Source organism: Polyergus mexicanus, unplaced genomic scaffold, assembly GCF_030449975.1.
Source record: "Polyergus mexicanus isolate NDT 795.1 unplaced genomic scaffold, iyPolMexi1.0 SCAF_13, whole genome shotgun sequence".
Taxonomy (NCBI): domain Eukaryota; kingdom Metazoa; phylum Arthropoda; class Insecta; order Hymenoptera; family Formicidae; genus Polyergus; species Polyergus mexicanus.
This window is the reverse complement of record NW_027223333.1, coordinates 1,946,945-1,969,963: the sequence shown is the minus strand read 5'-3', so window position 1 is coordinate 1,969,963 and position 23,019 is coordinate 1,946,945. Positions and strand designations below refer to the sequence as shown.

The following is a 23,019-nucleotide window of genomic DNA, read 5'->3' as shown; positions in this document are numbered from 1 at the left end:
TCCAACGAAATTTTTTTACATTTCAACACAAAATCTCCGCCCGCGAGATATGACACGTGACAATAGAATCTTTTGTACACAAGCATTGGAATTTTCTTTTTTTTGTCCTCTAATAAATCTATCGATCTATGCTAACAATGCAGAAGAATGGGAAAAAATTTTAGTTACTTCAAACGCATGTCGACGATATGCAGAATTTTGCGACAGAGTAATATATAAATTTTGTTACATAAACTTTTATAAAATCTGTAAAGCTTGTTACATAAACTTGTCACAAACAAGCTATTCAATTATAGCTTGCAAGTACAGGTAGATTAAAGCCAATAGAGCTTTAAGCTGCTGTATAAACTAAATTAAACTGGACACGTCCAATATATGCACACAGATTCACTTATATACCGAGAAAACGTCAGATATTTTATACTAAAAAAAAAAAATTATCTATTTCCTCTCATCGGATTTTTTAATCGATGTACAATTAGTTTTTTTATTATTGACGAATTTGTACGAATTAAATTAAAATAAAAAAGAAGCTATTCTGTACAAAGTTAACAAAGGGGCATGTCGTTGGTTTGTCATGGTATTTCAGACCGCAGTATCTCCATGATACTGTTCGACTCTCAGTATATCCGTCCCTGGCTGAACGATACTCGTGGAGGCGGGCAGGCAGGTGAGCAGGGCTGCAGTCAAGAACGGAAACACGTGATCTCCCCTTGTTTCAAGCTTCATGTGAGAATTCGCGTTTGATGTTCCCAGAGTTGAGAGACTACAGAGATATTCGCCAGCATGTGATTTTATACAACTTTAACTATGACTAGCATTCCACTTTACGCAAGTGTATAATACATATGTATATGTGACTATGCATTTACATACTTGTTTCGAATTTCGTCAAAAGACAACTCACGTGGAGTTACAATTTAATAGAAAGACAGAAAGAAGATAAAAGGTTTAAACATTTTTCACCTTTAAAAAATCTGTATTGTTTTCGCTTTAAAAAATAAATAATTAATTTTAAATTGTAAATTGACTATTGGCATAAACAAAAAAAAAAATGGGAGCACCGGTCATACAAACAATTTATATGTAACAACGATAATTGGAAAATTATATTTTCGGATTTTTCAAAAGTAACGCGAAAAATAAAATATAAGTCATCTTCATAGAAAAAATTCCGCTGATTCCGTGCACAGTGTACCATATAAGTTGGGGCGAATTATTGGCTCCCGATAGACCATCTTATTCATGTCCTCTGACTATGGTAATAACACACGCATTTATTACTGAGATCTCTTCCGAGTGTACTGAGCATTAAGTGGCGCTTGATAACAAGCGGGCTGCTATTAAATTATCGAGTAGCTCTATATCTCACGAGAGACCTTTAATACATAATACCCACATCGCGTTAGATATTAACTCTCTCCCTACGGAATACCCTTGCACCTCTTTACCAATATCTCCGTACCTCTAGCCCTCGAACAGGGCTATCTTTAATTAAGAGCGCTACAGATACATGATTTATATCTTTTTTTTAGACCTGCTATCTGCTATCATAGCATAATTTGTCTGTGTTCGACACTTTTTACGACGTCTGTTTTGAAATTCGAAAATACAAAATTGTGTGTGTGTGTGTGCGATATTTCTTCGCAGGTAATTAAATGTTACAATTACGTGCAGCACGCAAGAATAGCGATCGCGGTTTGCCGTTTGCCAAAATTGTGATACGATGGGAGAGTGTGTACTTCCTCCATCACGTGTCTCTCTCTCTGTTTCAAATACCCACGTGGCTTACAAGGCGATTGTCGTTGTAAGCCACCGCGAACAATACAATCTGTCGTTGTACGCTAATAACGTCGAGTATCAATATTTAGAGTTACGGCATTCCGAGTGCGCTTTAAATCGCTTTCAGTTCTACGCGAAATACCACGGAATAAATAATAATGAAACGGCGAAACACTGGCAGAGAAGATTTATGATTAACCTGGCCAATAGTTCGGCAGTGCCGTGGCAGGAAAGTACTGACGAGTATTTTGTCGAAATTTCCCACCTGCCGATATTTCACGCGCGATGCATCCGGAAGTGCACGAGCGTATCGAAATCGTGTCATCAATTGTACATCACGTACCCGAAATATGCTAAAACGGTTAGCGGAAGGTTTACAAGATGCTTTAGAAAAGCGGGCCACAAAAATTCAATAATGTATTTCGACAATTGGGGGGGGGGGGGGGGGGGGAAACGGGTTTTCTCTCGCTGAGATTATATTGTCTTTTTTCGACTAGAAATAAAAAGAATATTTTGAAGACTTCTTTGTTGCGACTTTGTAAAATAAATGTTCTTATTGCATACGTTTTCTATCGTTTCTCACTAATCGAGGAAAAAACATAGAGCCTCCTAAGTTTCAAATGTTAGATTTGTAAATGTATCTGAATATAAATGTATATTATACGTATGAAAGAAGCTGAATAATTTTCAAAAGATAAATTTTTTTCACTCGCATAACATTATTTTTTTATCAATAAAAAATTGCAATAAAAAAAATATGTATTATATTTTACATTTTTTTTTTTTCTATATTTTAAATACTATAATTGTAAGAAGTATAATTCACAATTTGATCAATCGGTGGAATGTCGATTATTTATTATATTGCTGATAGAAGAGCAAAATTATCGAAGAAAGAATTTTTTTTTTTTTTAAATGCCTTAAAATCCAATAAAATTCCAGGAGAATTCCTTAATTTTTCCGCATAGAAAAAAGATTCCGAGAACACCAGGTTTTCCATGTTTTCCAAGGACTACAAGTTGTGTTAAATAAAATGATATATGATGATAATATAATATAAAAATAAAATATAAAAATTGTACAATATTTTTGTGAATTGAAAAGATTTATAATTCCTAAAAAATCGAATTATTTCAAAACATATAAATTTCCAACTTTTACGAATCTCCGTCAATATAACTGTGTCAAACACACATGCACCGCCCATAAAAAAAAAAAAAAAAACTAATCTTCTTTGACAAGTTCAAACCATCTATCTTCGGTCTCGTATCAGAAAATATGCGAGAGGTGAAAAATATTTTTCGTGCTTTTTCGAAAATTCAATGCCGAAGGTAGCCAGAGATTTGGGATAAAAGGCCCCAGGTAGTAAAAGCCCCGATCCTTCTCTGGGCTTTTATTTCGACGTTTCTCTCGTTACAAACATGATCCCGATTGTATCGGCTGCCGTGATACGGCGATAAAAACTAAAAAATAATTTTTATCTGTTTCTAGGGAGAAAAAAAAAAGAATGAATTATACCGATTTAGCAAATTCCCGAATAAAAAAAAATTCGGATAAATAAAATGCTCTCTTCTCTGTTCGTTTTCCGTGCCTGACACACAGCCAGTTGATTCTCTTTTTACATATTCATTTCTACATCGCAAATGAACATCGACGATCGTTTTCGCTCCTCGCAATCGCACGCGGAATATTTACGCGAATTATTTACGACCGTCCGCATCGCATAATCGAGACGCGCGCTTCTTGTCGCTGGAAACCTACCAGTGTAGCGTTTTGAGGATTCTCATGGCGTGGTCCTCTCAACGACTCGTCCTTCGCTCAAACCTCATGGACGATGCTCGCGCGACGAAGCCTATGTACGGCCGAGGAATCTCAATGCGCTCCCGAGAGACAATCTTCCGTTTTCCTCTGACCTCGGCGTCGAACCGTCGTAATTAAATACTCTTCATTATCTACTTGTCGTCTTCCCGCTTATGTCCGACAGACCTTGTCCTTCATCAAATATTAGCTTCCTTCTTCTTCGTATATGTTTCTTATACTTTGGCTGAAATTTTCCTAATCCTATCTTTTTAAATTCCTTTTGTTTTTAGTACCTTCTTCAAGAATTTTCACCTTTTCCTTTCGATTAATTTTAATTCGCGTCTACACTTTCGCTCTCGATTCGACCTTCGCGAGACGCTTCTACATTCCGCGCACGATCCTCCGCTTCTCGTCTTACCACACCCCGTCGCTTCATACCGCGACGTCATTAAATTATTTACGCCTCTTCTTTCTTCGCGGAGAGCGAATTCTTTCCGCGTGATTCTCTCGCTGTGATTTTTCTTTCTTTCTTTCTTTCTTTTTTTTTTCACCAACTCTTTTACATGTCTCTTCGCGCTCGATGCTCGAGCATCTCGACAATGGACGCGCGTTCTTGTGTTCGTTCCCGCGCCGATTCTACGCCCACGCGCGTCTGCGAATCGAGTCTATCGCTTCGTTCTCTCTGTGACTTTTCCTCGACCTACGAAAGATGTTTCTCAGTCGAATTCTCTCAATCGATCTCCTCTCAATTCTTCAACTTTCCATTCATCACATGTCAATGACAATTATTAACGATTCTCGTGACAAACTGTTACGCCTTATGACTTTTTCCGGAATTGTCCTTTCTCTCTCTCTCTCTCTCTCCCTCCTTGATGAATCACTTTACCTTACACCTCGCACGGCTCGACCTTATCTCGCCCCTCGTTGGCTCCACGCGTCAGCGTATATCCCCGCGCACGGTGGCACATTCCACCTGTACACCGAGGGGCACACAGATAATACGCACACGAATATACACGCACACACATATATATATATACACCAACACAGGTATACGAGCGGTCACGCGACGGACGGACTCACGGCACGGACGACTCCGTATGCGCCGCAACGACGACCGGCAAACTCAACGGAGGAGGTGTATGCACCTTCCGAAGGCTGTACGCGACGAAGGAGGAGTCGGCGGCGGCGGTGGCGACGGCGGCGGCGCACTATATCGCTTGGAGAACGCTCGTACCGGTTTTGGCCCCTGTCGCGCTGGCGGACAGATATTCCCGACTCCGTTAACCGCCTTAATTGCGCTCCACTTCAACCCCGATCACTTGAATCGCGGCGATCGCGCGACTCGACGGTAAACAGCCGATCGAACGATCCTCACTTAAGCTCGTATCGGGCATACGCCGATCATTCGCTCGGAGCTCCGAGATACTTGCGCTTCTTCGTATTTTTTCACTCGTCGTGAGAAAGAAAAAAAAAAAATTTATTGATGACGGTACTTTGAGTTTTCTTTCTTTTTAATTGGAATGATCCGTTCGCGGTTTGTCGTGAACACGGAGTGAGACGAGGAACGCACGAGGAGGACAGGCGTCCCTCCTGCTTCGAACTGACGTGTGGGTTTGTTGGCTTCGGTTTACCCCCAGAGAGTCGTATGCGAGCCGGTGCCCCCCTTCTTCTCGTTTCATGTCCCTCTTTCTCACTCTTCTACCTGTTCGTTCAGCTCTCTATCTTTTATCATCGTCCCTCTTTCGTACATGTACGTACTATCACGCTGTCCCTCTCCTTCTCAAATGAGTACCCCCCTTCTACTCCTCAACCTCCCTCTTTGACTCCCTCACCTTCCACCTTCCAGCTGCGCGTTCCTGCCTTACCTAGCGCTCCCACTCTATCCGCTTCACTTCCCCTCCAACTGTTCACCGGTTCAACCACGAGTATCTCTTTCCATCTCGCGGCATTCGAATTCCTTCTTCTCGCTTCGTTCGATCCCTGCTACAATTTTCTATCTTTCCTTTCCTGCCTCCCCCTCCCCGCGGCTTCCTTCGTTTCTTTCCCATTTTCGGTTGCCGTCGCTTTCTTGCTCCATTCTTCGTTGTTCCATCTTTCCTCCTCCCGCCTTCTATCCAACTCGGTCCGCATTCCTGTTTCTCCGGCTCTCTGTTTATCTCGGTGAAGCGCTATCCTCGGTCAGCGTCCGTCTTTGTCCAGACACAAATTTGAACCTTTTCTCTCTCTCTCTCTTAATCTTTTTATCTCTCTCTTTGTCTACCGACGCTCGGAGGTGGTTCACTTCTTTCTCTCTTCTCCACTGTTGTATTGGCTCGATCAAATCCGAGAGACTCCTCTCCGCTGCCACGGCGATCACGTGGCTCCAGCATTGAAGTCTCTCGCTCTCTCCCCCCCGCGCTTCCACCTCGCGCGAGTTCAACACGCGTGAGTAAAAGTGTTCGTGATACGCGCGTACATGCATACGCACTCATTCTCTCACGCATACATTATCGCGTTCGCACCGCGACGATATCTCGTTCGCGTATAGTATTTCGACTCTCAGCTGATCCGACGATCGTTTTCGTCTTTCTCACGATTATCATCAATCCGACCTTGCTTCCTGAATATTCCAGACGCCCGGGGGTACCCTTTCATCAGGAGAAAAAGGCGCGATGAGGTCGCGAGCAGCGAGGCCTGAATAATGGCAAACTCGATGGCTTCCAGCAATTTATCGATCACCGTATAAGATACGAGATGCTGGGCGCTTTTAAATTCTTATTTCATTAAAAATCGATGCCGCATTATACTCGATTACATTATTCTCGGAATCTTATATATATCTCAAGAATGACACGTCAAAATATCGCTATTGTAAGTTATACTTGGTTATACAATTGTAGCAAATTCTTTTGCATAATTTTTGCCCAAGAGCTATCGAACGTTGTCGTTTGAAAGAAATTTTTAATTCTCTCATTTTTTTTTTACACTAAACAAATACTATAATATAAATGTTAAAAGTAACATTTCGATGAAAAATCGTATGCTTTAAGACGCTTATCGCGCTTTTGCGATCGGAGTCGCGAACGGATGGGGCCACTCGAGAACGACCATCGAGAACGCGGGATGCTGAGCGTGGTATCGCGCGGGACACCTTGATATTGTGTGCAGATTTTGCATCTGCAATTTTATTGTTCGGCGAGGAGGATGGCTTTGTCCGATTTGTAAATGTGTGTGCCGCGTCAAATGAGACAGAATGCGAGTATCCGGCCTCGATCATTGCGCAACTCTCATTATTCGAGCGTATTCCGTAACGTTCCCCGCGTTCGGATTAACTATCCATCGCGGAAATATTTATCGATTGTGTTAAAAATCACCCATTGAATCTCCCGTCTCTTTGCGTGCTCACTGATCCGAGAGAATCACGTCCGAATGCCGCTCGAAGGATAATTCGCAGGGATAAAAGCGTGCGAAGGCGTAGATTAAATTGTGTAATTTCTTGACTAAAGTAATTCAATAATAATGAAATTGGGAAACGAGATTATCGCGCGTAAACAGCGTAATCATCGTCCAACGTTAACTGACGGTCGTGTACGGATCAATGATTCGGTGATTTGATTGATTAATCACTAATGCAGTCTTAATAAACAGAGCATCCCGCATTTAGCGTATCATCGATTTTGGAACTAGAGTTATATTTAACAAAAATGTAAAAATGTTTGTCGTGCAAATACTTAATTATTTAATGTTAAATATTATTTTGTACGAGATATTCAAATTATAAATTTATCCCCATTTCTCGAGAGCTTATATTTTTATTAAGATCGATTTGTGATTTAATTAAAATACCCATAAATAAAATAGGAGCGAATTTAGGATATCAAATTACGTGGAAATAGTAAAATCCTTGCCGAATGTTGACGTTTATCGAACAAGTGGCTGAGCAGGCCATACCATTATCTTCTTTCGTACAGGTTGTTTTATCACTATCTTTGTCAGAGATATATAGTGAAAGAGATTCTTTTCTTTCACGCTTTAATCACATGGCCATTTTCCGTTTCGGTCGCCCCTTTTTGGCCTTTCTCCAATCTCTTCGAAGCCAGAAACCATATGTTGCACGTCGACGCAATGTGGTTTGCATGAAACTGAAAAGAATAGCCAAGAGATGATGGAATTCGGCGAGGTGCAGCCCAGACATTCTCCATTATTCTCTCAGACCATTCTGTCTGGTTCAGCCACATTCTGTCGTTTTCTCAAAAGATAACGCGTAGTAAGGAATCTCCATGCAATTCAGCCATTTCTCGATAACAGAAATTCGTGCCAAAAGAATATGCAAATCTGATTCGTGTAACAAGCTTTCGTTAGTTTTATATCGCAGAATTTGAAAATACCCGTTAATAATTTTTACTGCTTCAGCGTAGAAAAAATATTCAACCATGCCATTGTTAAAATATGTATGTTGGCGTACGAAAAGTGAAAGCGTTTTCCTTTCCCAGAAAATAACAACCGACTCTTCAATCTACGACCAATTATTTTCGATAAACTTATCATATATTAATCCTGTAATTTCTTCTTTTTTTTTTTTTGCGATACGCGTTAAAGCTTACAATTTACATTACGATTACAGACCTTCCGACTTAAATAAAGGGCTTAAATAGAATCTTTTGAGATTGACAAACGGTCAATATATACGACTCAACCGTATCAATTGTTCTATATCTATAGACATTGTCAAATTGTATGTTTGATCGTCGGTAGCATATTCCTCATGCCCGCCGAGAAGATTAACTCGCCCCTATCTATCGATATTGTTTGTCTACCGAGCTCCGTGTTCGGTCGTCGAACCCAGCAAGTGCAGCGTCGATTGCATCGCGATAAAGCGAATTGACTTTTACCGTGGCACGTGAGGGCGATGTAATTATTTTTTACGATCGCGCGAAGTGTCAATTTTCGGAGGGACAAGCCGGGACGAAGTAACACGCGTAACTCCTCCTCCCCTCTCCTTGGGGCACGCTTTGTCGATGCCGCGAGAGAGGCGAAAAATCTACACCGTGCTTAGGGAGAGGGGGGGGGGGATTCCCCCTCGAAATTTCGGAGCACGCTCTCAGCGTACGAGACTCGAGTTACGGGATTCGAGCGGGTACTTTATAGACGCCAGAGTATCGGCAAACGGGGACAATGGTACCGGGGCCCGCCCCGTTCCACTCTGCGGCATTTTCGAGTGAAACCAGATTCGCGTTCACAGGCGGAATCGTGGCTACGGATTCTTTAAGTCTAACGTGCTACGTATCTTCTCGTTTCAAGTGGCTCTGTCGCCAGGACCCCGCCGGGAATCAAGTTCCCGGTACCGATAGGCGTAGCGGAGCCCTGTGACTTCTCGATCGTAGGTGGTCTTACGTGGCGCCGAAAGTTTCGATACAGTCGTACCTGAATTTTACGTCCCAAGGACTATTAACGTCCATCGCAAAGACTTAATGAACGATCGGCGTGACTAATTCGTCTATTTATCTCTTGTGTTGCATCTGCAGTCAACGCAAATCATTAAAAGTTTTGGATGTCCTCGCAACATGCCTGTATTATATTAGTCTATATAATTAATATATATAATTATAATATAATTTATCATTATGTAAATTTCAAACTCGACCGATGTAATCGTAATATGTACTGTATTTAAAAGCGCTCCGATTTTCAATATGAACTGAATTTTAATTCGCGATATATCGGGGCGATCCTTTGATCCTTTTATGCTTGACTGATTCAAGGAAGCAGCGGATCAATCCGTATACAGGGTGACGCGGGATTCGCTTCCTACAATTTCTCAATGTATGCGAATAAATGACAGGGAATTGTTCTCTCTTTGTTCCTCCATTGAAAAGAATTCTCTTTTAGATTATTAGGAATTTTATTATAGTGTGTTATTATTAGGTGTACAACTTTGCTTCCGTCGTTTTTTTTTCCGAAATTCGAGGCTTTATTGTAAAAAACTGGTTATACATTTATGATTCAAAGTATTGTCCACTCTCAATGATCGTGCCAATTCTTTTTGACTTTGACTCGAGTCTTCATTAAGTAATGCCCCCGATTCTGCATCTTCGAAAACCTTCTCTCTTCCACCGCTATGCCGCGCTTCGACGTGAAAATCACCGTTCTTGAAGCGTCGAAACCACTCACGACACGTTCTTTCGCTAATAGCGGCTTCACCATAAGTATTTGAGAGCATTCGATGAGCCTCAGCCGCAGATTTCTTCATATTGAAGCAGAAAATTAAAACCTCCCGCAAATGACGAGAATTTGGCTCGTAAACTGACATTTTCAATCGAGAATAACTTTATGACGCGGACACAAATCGACTAATGTTTCTATGGGGTTATGTTGACAGATGCCCAAGTTTATCGCACGACGTCTATGATCTATTTATTTCGACCAGTACTTACCGCTAAAGCCATCTATAGGAAAACGGCGGAAGCAAAGTTGTACACCTAATAATTATTTTCGTTCATTCGGGTAACACACACACGTTTAAAAGAACACGCGAAGTAGCTTCGAGACCACTTTGTAGGAAGTGTTCCGTGTTTCGAACCTAAATAGTCCCGTTTAATATCCGAATTTAGGACGTACAATCATCCGAGACTCTTCACCGGTCGCTGCTCAAAGGAGCTCGGCGAAGCCTTTTCCGGTCGCCGGCGTCTGTTTGGATGAGGAAAAAGGGGCGGATATAAAATCGGCAAACAATTCGCCTTTGTCTCGTGGCGGATTTGCGCCGCAGGATTATTAATATCCTCGAGGAAAGGAACGGAAGTGGGACGAAGAAGCGCTCCATTGTACCTGCTTGTACGCGTCCTTTTAAATAATCTCGCTTAATCTACGAAGGGATATTAGCGGGTATACAGTTACTGGCAATGCCATGAAACTGCGAGCCGGTCCCGCACTCACCCGGACACTTTAATTAAAGCCCGCTAATGCGAGAAAATTTATTACGACCGCAAACATCGCGATCTATCGAGGTAACATGCTGCTTCGAACCTATATATGTGGAGATATCCATGACTAATTCAAATATTCATCAAGCTAAACTTAAAAAGAAAATATACACAATTTTCTTTATAAAATTATAATAATTAGATATTTAATGACGTACTTAATAATATATGGTTATTTTAAAATTATATAACGAGCAAATATTAAAATTATATTGATCGTGATTGCTTATATATTTTTTTTTATAAAATTTAATTCTTTTATAATTTCTTTAATTAATATAGAAGCGGAGGGGTAAAATAAAAAAAAGATAAGAGAACTGTGTTGTCCAGAAAATTTCTCATCTATTTCGATGACGTTTAATTTAAAATGTACCTAGATTGACGCGCGAAGAAAAGGGGCGTGCTCTCGCAATAGATAATTTTTTTTTTCCCCCGTTATCTTTAAACGTCATAGTTAAATATCCACGATCGACCAAATTCTAATCTTGGTCGCGTATAAAGGTTTACCTGCAAAGAATGGAAACTCCGAGCCGCCGAGCGAGGCATACCCAGCATGCCTTGCACGGGTCACACGCCCGGTTTAGGTCGATCCACATTGCCATGGCACCGCGTACGCAGCTTGCAAAGAAGCGTACGAAGCGACGAAATCTCTATCGAAATTAATCGTGATAACGCACGGGTGAACGCTTATCATGTGTGGAAAGAGCAACCACTGTACAAACGCGTGTGCGCGTACATTAACACGTACGGATATATATATGGAATGGACGGGACGCGCGAAATCGTTGACACGACAATCGGGCGCTGTACATGAGAACTGGTGTGACTGGAATGCTGTTCTTATCGGCGTCGGGTACTTGATATCGAAAGCTTATCTTGGTCGCCCCGTGTCGTATATGTGTGTGACGTGCGAGCAGATATGATTCGCACGGATGTACACGCGTTAACGAATGTGTAATAATTAATTCGCGATGGGCGGGAGGGACGAATTGCGGAGTAGCACTTTGGCCGATTGTTTCATGCATAAATCCCACCGTATAAAGGAGCGTGCAAAATCATTTCTTTTTTTTTTTCAATAAAAAAAATGAAAATTCAGTCCTTTCTCCCCCATATGTTTGTCTTTAATAATATATTAAATAACAAATATTCATATTAATAATAAATTAAATATGATTTTAATTAAAAATTTCTAGAAATTTTGCACAAGATCCCTTTAAAAATTCGATCGTTTTAAGATCGCTCGTATTTAATTCTAAAATGTAAAAAGTTATTAAATATACTTTAATTATTAATTCTAACGAAGAAAAATTATATATTACTCTTCTACGAAAAATTGATATATGAAACATTTTTCTGCTATTATTTATTCGCCGAATTCAACCCAGTAGCATCTTTTTTCTCGCCACACTTTACACTATCATACTCACGATAACGCCATCTCAGATATATCGTCGTATTATCTATTCATATCAAATGTTGATTCTGTATGAAACGCAGACACGCGTGTGCTCGCACCTGAAACTTCGAGCTTTGAATACACGTACATCGAGGGACACGCCTGGGGATCGACATGTGTTCCATTACACGCGATAGGCAACCCCTTCGATGAGTCACTTGCGGCAAATAAATAAGAGAGACAATTTCTCAAAGTGCATTCGTACACAAAGCGGCGACACGTTTTTTGTCTCAATATATATATATATATATCAATTTTCTTTCGTCGTGACGTATTCGCGAGTCGACGACGTCACATCGCACGACGTGACGTTAGATCTTCCGCGGTACGGAAATTAAATTTGTGACGCACGCGGTTGTTGATAGACACCGGCCGGATTATTCACGCACGATCGTGCGTGACGGTTCGCAAGTCGGATGACTAATATACCATAGAGAAGGTACGAAATTTTCAATCGCCCGAATCGTCGAATATATACAATGCATTATAACGTAAAACGATTGTAGCACCGCGGAGAGAAATCCGCGATCTCGCGCACGAATTCTCCGTGCGCTCGTAATAGAATCAACTAACTATATCCAATCCTTGACCTAAAAATTCATTGATCTACTAGCGGATTCCAGCGGAGTTTTCCTCGTGTCCTACAAAGCGCGATTACGCGCGAGTGACGAGGCGACGCGCAATTATACGCGGTGTCCGAGAAACGGCGGTGTAATTTAAAGTGAAGAATCCCCGGTGAATACTCGAGTCAAGTCTTTTCGAAAGATAAATTACCATCGCTCTTTTATCAAGTGGGTGAGATATCCTTTTGTTCGTCTCCGCCACTCGTCGTATTTACTCTTTTAAATACTGAGAGTCTAATGAGAGCAAACTTTGGAGCAACATTTGCCTGCGTTCGCGAAAGAACTTTTTATATTGTTACGTCTCTCAAGAATCTGTCTTTTTTTATATATTTATATTTTACATATTTTTTATATATATTTTATATTTATTACATGTAATATATTTTTATTCGCGAAGATTGCAGTAATAAAAAAATTTTCGCCTAAAAATTGGTTTACTTAGGGTTCGTTCGAGCAACGATACAAATTTTGTATTAATACCTTTTACCGATATCGTGGGCCAGAATTTTTCAGATATAATCGAAACGCGCATTTTACTGCACTTCTCGCGTCGATGACGAGTCTTCCGGTGCGTCAGGTGTGCGTCCCTGAGCCGCGGTCGAACGACAGGAAACACAGGTGTGCACGTCGGTGGGCCCACCCTACCCTATCTAAGTGCGGAGGGAGGGAAGAGTCGGGTCCCAAACCTACCTAAGGTAGGTTTACGACGATTACGGCGATGCGTATCGGGCCGCGTGTAGCATGGAATTCTTGAGAAAGTTTAGGCGAGGGGACGTCTCTCTCGACAATGGCATCGGATACGAGTAAATAGTCGCAGGTAATCCCGCAAAGCCTCCCGGCTTTTCCCCCGACACTCATGATTGTGAAGGTCGCAAGAAAAACGCAGGCCAAGCATCTAAATTCCACGAGCTAGCCACGACTGGCCTTCGAGATCACAAGGCGAGAAACTGCGCGAGAACTTAGTCAGAAACACCGCTGTAGCGTCGAATAAATAAAAAAATATTATTCTTCCCACGTAATTATAAGTATGTTTCTAATCGAACAGTTTTCATCGAAAGGACTGTCCTTTTAAAAGAAGGGAGAATAAAGTTAAATTTAATCTTAGTTTTTGCGGGAAAAAAAAACAAACAACTAACAATGTTTATTATATTGGATGATTGCATAAGTTCGTGCCCGATTTTCATAGATGTCATTAAGTTACTGCATGGCGGAGTTCTATTGTTTTCGTGTGGTAATTGTTGCTTACATCGAATAGGTGACGTTGTCTTATGTCAATTTAGCGTCAGACATTGTTCAGATAAGTCCATTTGTGCATAAGAGAAATCATTAAAAATGGAGAACGAAAGGTGCATTTGCGGCATGTAACGCTATATGAATTTCGGAAAGGCGTGAGTGTTGGGATTGCACAAAAAAATATTCAAAGCGTTTATTTGGACCGCGCTCCTGCTCTCCGAACAGTCAAAAAGTGGTTTGGCAGATTTCGAAATGGTGATTTCAACATGAAGGATCAACCCCGCTCTGGACGGCCTTCTGGCATTGATGATGACATTGTGCATGCCTTAGTGGAAAGAAACCCAAGGATTACAACTGAGGATATTGCTGAGAGGCTGAACATCGATAATTCAACCGCTTGTCGTCATTTAAAAAAGCTTGGATACATTTCCAAGCTTGACACGTGGGTGCCGCGTCTCCTGACTGAAAGGAATAAGCTGCAGGAAAACTGCAGGAGTCGCAATGGGAAATTCTGCAGCACCCGCCATATTCTCCAGATATTGCACCTTCAGATTTTTATCTGTTCCGGTCTTTGCAGAATAGTTTAAATGGCAAGAATCTCAATTCCGAGGAAGCTGTCGAAAACCACCTTACAAACTTTTTTCGAGAAAAACCAAGTTCTTTCTTCAAAAATGGAATCGACAAGCTTATAGATCGTTGAAAAACCATTGTAGAAAAGAATGGAGACTATATAATTGATTAATAAAAGTGTTATCTCTAAAATATAATCTATTGAAGTTTATATTTAAATCGGGCACGAACTTATGCAATCACCCAATACAATAGACATTTCATGTTTTAGTGTTATATATATTCCTCACTGTTTTATTTACTTTTACAAGAGTAAAACAGCTAGAAAGTTTCTAATGAAACTGTATCTCTGCTCGTAAGCTGAGGAAAACGTGATAAACATATGCGTTAAATTAAATAAATAAATAAACTTCTCGAGGTCTCGATATATGCTTGTATTACATACAAAAGTTCGTTGTATCGAATGAGCGTAAAATTTTCATTACAATAGACTCGAAATCTTATTATGGTAATACCATGTTGCATTCCTACTCATTAACTTTATTATTATAATTTTATATCACGCTCGTTAATAATAATATTTTCGTTTATGGAAAGTGCATTAATCATCTCTTGGATTATCATATTGTATATTTGTTGTAAATTATAATTACTATTGTGCGCGAAATATCTAAGAGAAAACCTATTTATAGAATAAATCTTTATAAAATGGCGTGGAAGAGAAACCCGCGGCGAAATTAATATTTGGAAAAGTATTATGTGTCATTATAATCATGCACAAAAAGAATGGAAAATTGTATCGACTGTCAGATTGCCAGCTCTTGGCCGATTTTCCGCAATAAAAGATCACTGCACTTTTATCAATATGTTTCGAGAAGTGCATCGGGTTCGAATTAATTCTATCAACTTTATTAACTCTGTAAGCTCCGGGCAAAACGCGAAATTCGAAAGCGCGAATTATCTGGATTTCGCGCGCGATCGCGAAGAGCTGGTTGCTGATTTCCGCATATAATAGGGAGCAAATTTAACATTCCGCCACTTGCCGTGGACAGCGGACGACGTGGGTAAATTAATGAAATAGCGGAAGCAATAGCCGGAACTAAGTGGAACACGGAATTCATTACGGGAATGCGTTTGAGCAATTACACATCGATGTACCGTACGCGAAGCTGTTGATTGGATTTGAGTTTATGCCAAGGAACGCGACATAGACGTTGTAACGAACATTCAATTAAGTCTGTAGTCCCAACAGTGAGATTAGTGGCTCTCCGGGATTATAATAAGGGCAATAAGGGGCGACTTTGTCCCTACGATCTTCTTTGTGTCATCCAAATGAAACCGAGACCGATTTTCAACAGCTAATTTTAAGACAGATTTATCATTTACAAATATTATTCTGTCACTAAAATTCATTTTTCCTTCAATTGTATAAATCTTGACATTTGATCCATGTAATTATTTTGTAAACATATCTTGCTATAAATAAATTTAACTGCGTTCAAACTTTGTTCCTTTCCCTTTCTCTTCACTTGACATAGAATCATCTCTCTTATTTACAATATATTTAAGTGTAAATTTTAATTGAGATAAAAAAAAAGGCCCGGCGCATTATCTCTCGTGGTTTAATTAACAAACATTTAAAAGCTTGATATAAATTTAATACGTCGTCACATGATAGATATAATCTTGAGTATCACGCGGAAAATCAATTACGATCCACCGGAGCGAGGAATAAAAAAAATGAACGAAAGGGTCATCGTTCGATATGACATTACATTATAACATGCGTTACCGCAATCGTACAGGCGATGATTGTGTATATACATGACGCCGGGCGATCATCATCATTCGTTGCGGCGGTAGAGGAAACGCATCGAAGCGAAATGCTCCATTTCCCAGATATCTCGTTGTTATACGCGGCGGGATCGGTATATGTAAGCTATATATGCGATATTTAAGTACCGTTTTCCGCGATGCTCAATTAATCGGCTTGATTAACGATCGTGCCTGTCAACGGCCACAGACCATTATTCGCGACTCGCGGTGGCTTTTAATATTTAATAATTTAATACCACAGCGGCCTTTACTCCACGTCAACGTACTCGACGAGAATCGCTGAACTTTGGACCGGAAGCAGGCCAAGTTTTAAGTCACAATAAAGCTCGATACCACGTGAGGTATATATGTCGAAATCGCAAAGCGGATGTTTTCATCAGCGAATGTTGAATATTTCGTTACGTTAACTTTATACACGATGCACTTGCATTGTTACATCATCGTAGAGAAACGATACATCTTTCCGAGGAATTCAATTTTCTTCAAAACAATTCCATTCCCGAGAAAGTACGCTCGTTTAAAGTTTCCCGGTCGTATTTTCGATTAATCCGACAAACAGTTCTCGTATACTCCCTCGCGAGATTCGAGTGAAACTAGTTCGTCCGTTGAATCGCGGTAAACACAATCGGATACAATAGATAGTAGCTCCGTATTTCTGCTATGGATCGCGCCAACGGAATCCAACTTCCTCGTCAAGTGAAATTCCTCGATCGCCGATCGAAAATAATACCGCCGATCCGAGGACGCGCCCTCGTGGTTTGCCGTCATTGTCCGGCTCGCTATTTCCTTGCTATTTCCAGAATCATCGCTGCTGTTTTTCTTCGGAGCGGAGAGTAATAAAAGGTAAATAGGTCGCTAGATAAGTTACGAATACGATTCGTATCCGACGGGATCTTATCGCGATGTAGGATGTAGGGTCGACACGTTCCTTCACGATCTATATTCTAAGCGGGATATTTTGAATGCGATCATCCAGCGGGACGATTCCCCGCTTTTAATTACGAGCGTTGGAATCATCATGGATATTACTCTTAAAGCGAAATTAATTTTCTGGCGTCAATATAAACTCTACGTGCAACGATACCGCCTTATACAATTTTTTTGAAGCGAAACGCGCAATTTCTTTTCCCGCTCTCATCGCGATGTAGCTTTAGCATTTACTTCCCGACGAGAGAACTAAAGAGCGTATAACACTATTTTCATCCTCGTTTTACTAGGTTCCGCGAAGTACATCGAAGTACATAGCTGGGCGCGAATATCTTCTCCTTTTAATTCCTTTTAATAATATGTATATATATATATATAAAAGACAGTAAAATGATAAATAGTATCCACCAACGTTTACAATAGCAATGACAATGGTAGTCCACGTGCATTCGTTTACATTCGGGATGTCGATGATGTTGCAACAGACGATAGTTTACAGAATTGTTTACAATCGTTCGGCATGAAAAAAAAAATGTATATAATTTAGATAAAGCCGTACCGCGAATCAAAAAGTCACTCTGTATCATGTATTGTAAATAATATTACAAGAGAGAATCAGACATTTTTAATAAATAGTATTAAAATATAATTTTATGAAATAAAATATTTTAATAATAATAAAATAAAAGATTTAAATTATATAAACAATAATAAAAATAAAAGAATAAAATTTTGTGACTTTTTCATTTATAATGTCGGCAAAAAAGGCGTCACGTGTAAACAAATCTAAATTCGAGATAGGAACTAAGAGAGCGCAAAAAAATCTTTTTTGGGAGAATAAATGTGCGCATTTAGATTCTTATTTAATCTAATGGAATACTTGGAAAAAAAAAAAACATCTTTTGATGGATCGATAATTTTTAATTTTAAATGATAACGATGTACATTTCCCCCCCCCCCCCAAAAAAAAACAGCGTCTTTATTTCCGCTCTTTTTTTTCCAACTACCTTCTTCGTTCGTCCACACATTTCTTATCCCTTATATTAATTGCATAACCACGATGCAATCGCCATGCGCGTCGTATGGATAACGTAATATGACATAAGAAATGTAATATGACGCGACAGCGTCACTTAATTTATCTGCGTATACCGATGAAATCTACGAGTGCACAGCGTCTTGGATGCTGCGCGAGCGTTGAATGACATTCGCCGAAAGCTTTCTGCTCACAAAAGTGTGTTTCGTATCGTTAAACACTCGAGGGGCTCTTCCTTTCCACACTTTCCATCAGCGGGCAATTAGATCCGCGCACCTCTTTTGTTCAGTGATCCTGGGAAATTGAGGAAGGACAACTTCCGTGCGACAATATTATTCGATCGTCGGCGCGTGATTTTTTTCGCGTATTAACGAGCGGCTGTATAAACTCCCGCTCGAAAATCGTGCAAGAGATATCAAACTTCTCGTATATACATCCATTACATTCTCGCGGGAATCGTTTTCGAATGACAGAAGATAAAGACGGTGAATGAAAAGAAAGACTATAGAAGCAACTTGCCCTCTTCTTTTTTCTTCTCGAGAAATTTAAGCGTGTAATCTAATTTAATTTTGCGTAAATAGCTCGTTAAGGGGACATACCCGTTTGAACCTTCGAAAAATACGGTACATTTTTTAGATTTTTTCAGCGCAACGATTTGATAAAAACTTTCTTTCTTTTTTTTTTTTTGCAATGTTAATACAATATTATTAACTAAATTAAATAAAAATTTCCAACTTAAAAAAATAAATTTTTTTTAAGTTCTGGGAATATTTCTAAAGCTCCTCCAAACTTTGGGTAGCTACATGGTATACATGAAGACATTCGTAGATCATATCCGAAATAAAAAATACAAACTTTTTTTTATTATACATATTAATAGCTATCTGCCATTCAAGCGTTTTTAAAAATTTTTTTAAATAGAAAAATGGCAGTCTATAAAAAGTTTCGTAAAAAAAAAAAAAAAAAAAAAAATTGTAAAAAGAATTAAAAATTTGTATCAAGTTGCTCTGCGAAAAAATCTAGAAAATGTATTCATTTTTCGAAGTTTCAAACTGATATGTCCCCTTAACTACAGATATTAAGATTAACTTAGAGTTTCCGTATAGCATTGCAAAAATTGTTTAGTCTTTTATCATACATTTTTATAATGCACGTGTTACAGGAGCTGTATATATTCGCGTTATGTGTTTAAATTGTTTATCACTTTTGTGTAAATATGAAATAATAGTGTATTATTTCTCTCTGTCACTGGGTCTATGTCGATAGTAGGTCAGGGAGAAAATTGTAATTGAAGAAAGATTATAGATTGCAGTGTCATACATGCATCGTGTGTCTTACGCTACTTTATTATGCATTTCGCTGTATAGCTCTCCTTTAACGATATTTAAAGAAACCCATACCTTTCTCCAAGTTATCCGTACAACATAACCGACCTAAATCGCCATAAATTGCGCAGACGATCTCTCTTCCAGAAGAACGATAAAAACTCGAGCGGAGTTATTGCCTTGGCGGAAACGCAAAAAAAAAAAAAAAAAAAAAAAAAAAAAATTAGAGCATAGATGCATAAAAATGTGCGTGCCCGTCTATATATAAGTACGTCGCAATGTGCAAAAGACCGTGAATAATGCACGCAATTGGCGTTTTTTTATGAAGAAAATATTTTCCTTGAAAATAATCCTCAAAAAATGAGATAAACTTTCTCATCGTAAAAAAATAATATATCTTTCATAAAGACAAATTAATACATATAATTTCTCGATAAATTTTAATCTAAAAATATATTACGCAAGCTCTAGTTTCTACTATGTAAATTTCACTTCATTTTAAACATTTTAATTAACGTAAAGACCAACATTGTTCAATGTAATTAGATTTATAAAAGGGTCGATTATTATAAATTTTCAATTAAATTCAAATTAAATTGGGAGGTATTGTGAGTCACATTTACATTTTCGAGAAATTCAATTCAATTTGTAATTTAAAAGCTTGATATGTTAATGCTATATATACATCCTAGTAGATATAACAAAAACACACCCTGTATAGAGTTGAGAGAAATCAGTCATATGTATATCCTTCTTCGTGTAGAATCCGTTTAGAGAACTCCCGAGATTAGTCCTCGAGAATTAATATGAACTTGGCGAGAGAAGCTCGGCGTAAAAGACCACGAATGATGCGCATAATGCGTTTGACGCGACAATGGACAGCAGGCGTGTCACGTCTCTCGGTATATATATATAGTATACGATGTCACACCGATCCTCGTCATCCCTATTGCCATCACCACCTATATAACCATCCTTCCCTCTGTCCCTCGTCGATCCTCTCTCTCTCTCTCTCTCTCTCTCTCTCTCGTTCTGTGTCACCTTTTCACTTTCTCACTCCTATCTGTTCATCCACGCATCCTCTTTCCGCTTCTGCGCGTGTGTTTTCGTTTTTTTTTTTTATCACTTTGAAAGCGGAATATATGCTATTGCGTAGTCGCGGAGCAGGAAACGCCATGGGAGAGTGAGCAATCGGTATTCCGCGATTGTGTGTCGCACACGAGTGAACCGATACCACAGAGAGAGAGAGAGAGAGAGAGAGTGTATGTGTACGTGCGCTGTGTATGCATAACGAGAGAGAGAGAGACGACGGGACCGCAGCAACGGCTTCAATCAAGGGAATGCACTTGAAATTCGCTCGCCTCCAGCCCTATGTCGTCGCGCGAATCTCTCGCACGTACGCGCACAAATTGTTATCCGTTTTTTTTGTTTTTGTTTTTTGTTTTTTTGCAATCCGGAAAAACGCTCGCAAACGCGCCGTTTACACGGATTCTCGCACGCCAATTCTCGTCTAAATTATCATTTGTTACTTTTTCAGCTAAACATTTTTTTTTTTTTTTTTTTTTTGTCAACCCGAATTGTTCTTTATAGATTTATGGCTGGATTATTTTTCTGGAGAAAATTATTGTGCAAAAATTGACAAGTGATATTTTCAAATTAATTCGAGATTATATTTACATGGAAACCTATATTAGGGATTATTAAAGATTTTTAATGAAATTTTTCCAAAATTGAGATATAAATAAGTATAATTCAATGTAACGCGGGGATGTATCGACGAAATCGATTACCTTATAGGAGATCGCTATATATTCGTTCTTTTAAGGCAATCGTTGTTGTTCGAGCTGTCCGATGCAAATGTCGCTACGACGTGAAGAAATGTCACCGTTTCGACCGGACGCGCGTAAGCGTAAACGCAGTTGCCTGGTACATACATACATACATACATACATATACATATATATATATATATATATATATATATCGAACGATATCAATTACGAAGGAGAGCGAATCGATATCGGTGACTTGGATAACAAACGTGAGGTTACGAAATTAAACGCGTGATAAAAGGAAACATTGCACCGAAAAGTTATCTCGTTAGTCGCTTAGTAAATTTGATGTATTTTTCGAAGGCTGCTCTTTTAAAGTAAAAAAAAAAAAAGAAGGTAATAGATTGAACCAATTTAAAATCAGTTTATCCTTTAGCAAAGTTTAATTGAGCATTCTCTCTCCTTTTCTACGCGTCCTTCTCATTTCGCGTTATTTAATTTAATTTTTATTATCAAGCCTTAATAGAGCAATGTAAAAGTTGCTCAATATTAAACACGCGACCGATAAGATCTCGTTCATAGGAAATATCCTAGCGTTTTAAAGGGAATAGCATCATAAAAAGATTTCGGACGTGATAAAAAAAAGAAATTCGAAAGCTTCGGGAAGCTGTGATGTAATAATAAAAACGGAAAAAAAAAAGCGCGGCTTGTGCAAATGCAATTCTGCAAGCGTACCCCAAAAACTGCGTTAGTTACAATAATCACGCGGGACTTTTAGGACGCGTCGCGCATGAGATGCGTCTCCCTTGAAAACTGGAACGATTTCCGGATGCGGTGCTTCCGCTCGTGCAAAATTATTACCGAAAATCCGAAGAAACGAGCGATATAGATCTTAAGAGGGCCTGTCCCATGGATAAATAATGCTTTCTCCCTTTCTCTGTCGAAGGGAAAAGGAGAAAGGAGAAAAAGGGGAGACTTGCTGACGACATCTTTCGCATTTCATTTTTGGTCATCCCCGCATTCATTTTCGAGCTATTCACTCTGCAGCCTCCCTCGTCGAAAAACTCTCCGTGTCAATAGAGCGCATTCATTCGCACCTGAACGATCCGCTCCGCGGATCTCATGAATAAGTTACCTATGATCTGTTCGGACCAGGTCCGGAGACGCCGACGCGTTCTCTCTCGTTATGACACCATTAAACTTTCCTCGCGTCGTTAATAATCCGCGCATTAATTATTGTCCGTATCTCGTCGCTCGCTGCGCTTCGTTTGACGGCGAAGTTTTAAACGTGTCCTCCGAGGACGAGCGACGATTTCTGTTTATCGAGTTAGAGAATTAAGAACGAGACACAAAATGAGACAGCGCTGGGCGATACAACAGCACATTATTTCGCAAAGGATTTCGAGAGAGCCCGCATCTAAGAGAGGAGCAAGGAGAAAAAAAAAAAAAAAAGACAGCGCGCAAACGAGCTCTTATCGTCGTAACTCAAGCAATGTGTGAAAACATCGAGTTTTAAATAATACACTCTTCGTATACACAAGAAGGATACATTAAATGTGAAATTATAATGCGAAAAAATTATGTGATAAAATAGAAAATAAAATCTTTTTCATTCAACGCGCAGCAAAATTGAAGAAAATCCTATATACGGGTACGAGTACCACAAGAGTACCCAGCTACACTCGTGTGCCGAGTCG

At 39.5% G+C, this 23,019-nt stretch overlaps 1 protein-coding gene across 5 annotated transcripts in view; it reads right to left on the bottom strand.

Annotated features, from left to right (window-relative positions):
- LOC138938635 (uncharacterized) overlaps positions 1-23,019 on the bottom strand; it is a 66,967-nt gene that overhangs the window by 17,683 nt on the left and 26,265 nt on the right. Inside the window, exon 1 of one of the 5 annotated variants that reach the window (XM_070305789.1) lies at positions 11,052-11,526. The exons of 3 other annotated variants lie outside the window; for them this stretch is intronic. In XM_070305789.1, the coding sequence (XP_070161890.1) occupies positions 11,052-11,146 (95 nt within the window). In that variant the 5' untranslated portion in view covers positions 11,147-11,526. Of the gene's footprint in view, positions 1-3,543; positions 7,260-11,051; positions 11,527-23,019 lie in introns of those variants that run through there. One more of the 5 variants, XM_070305790.1, reaches the window with a different exon arrangement.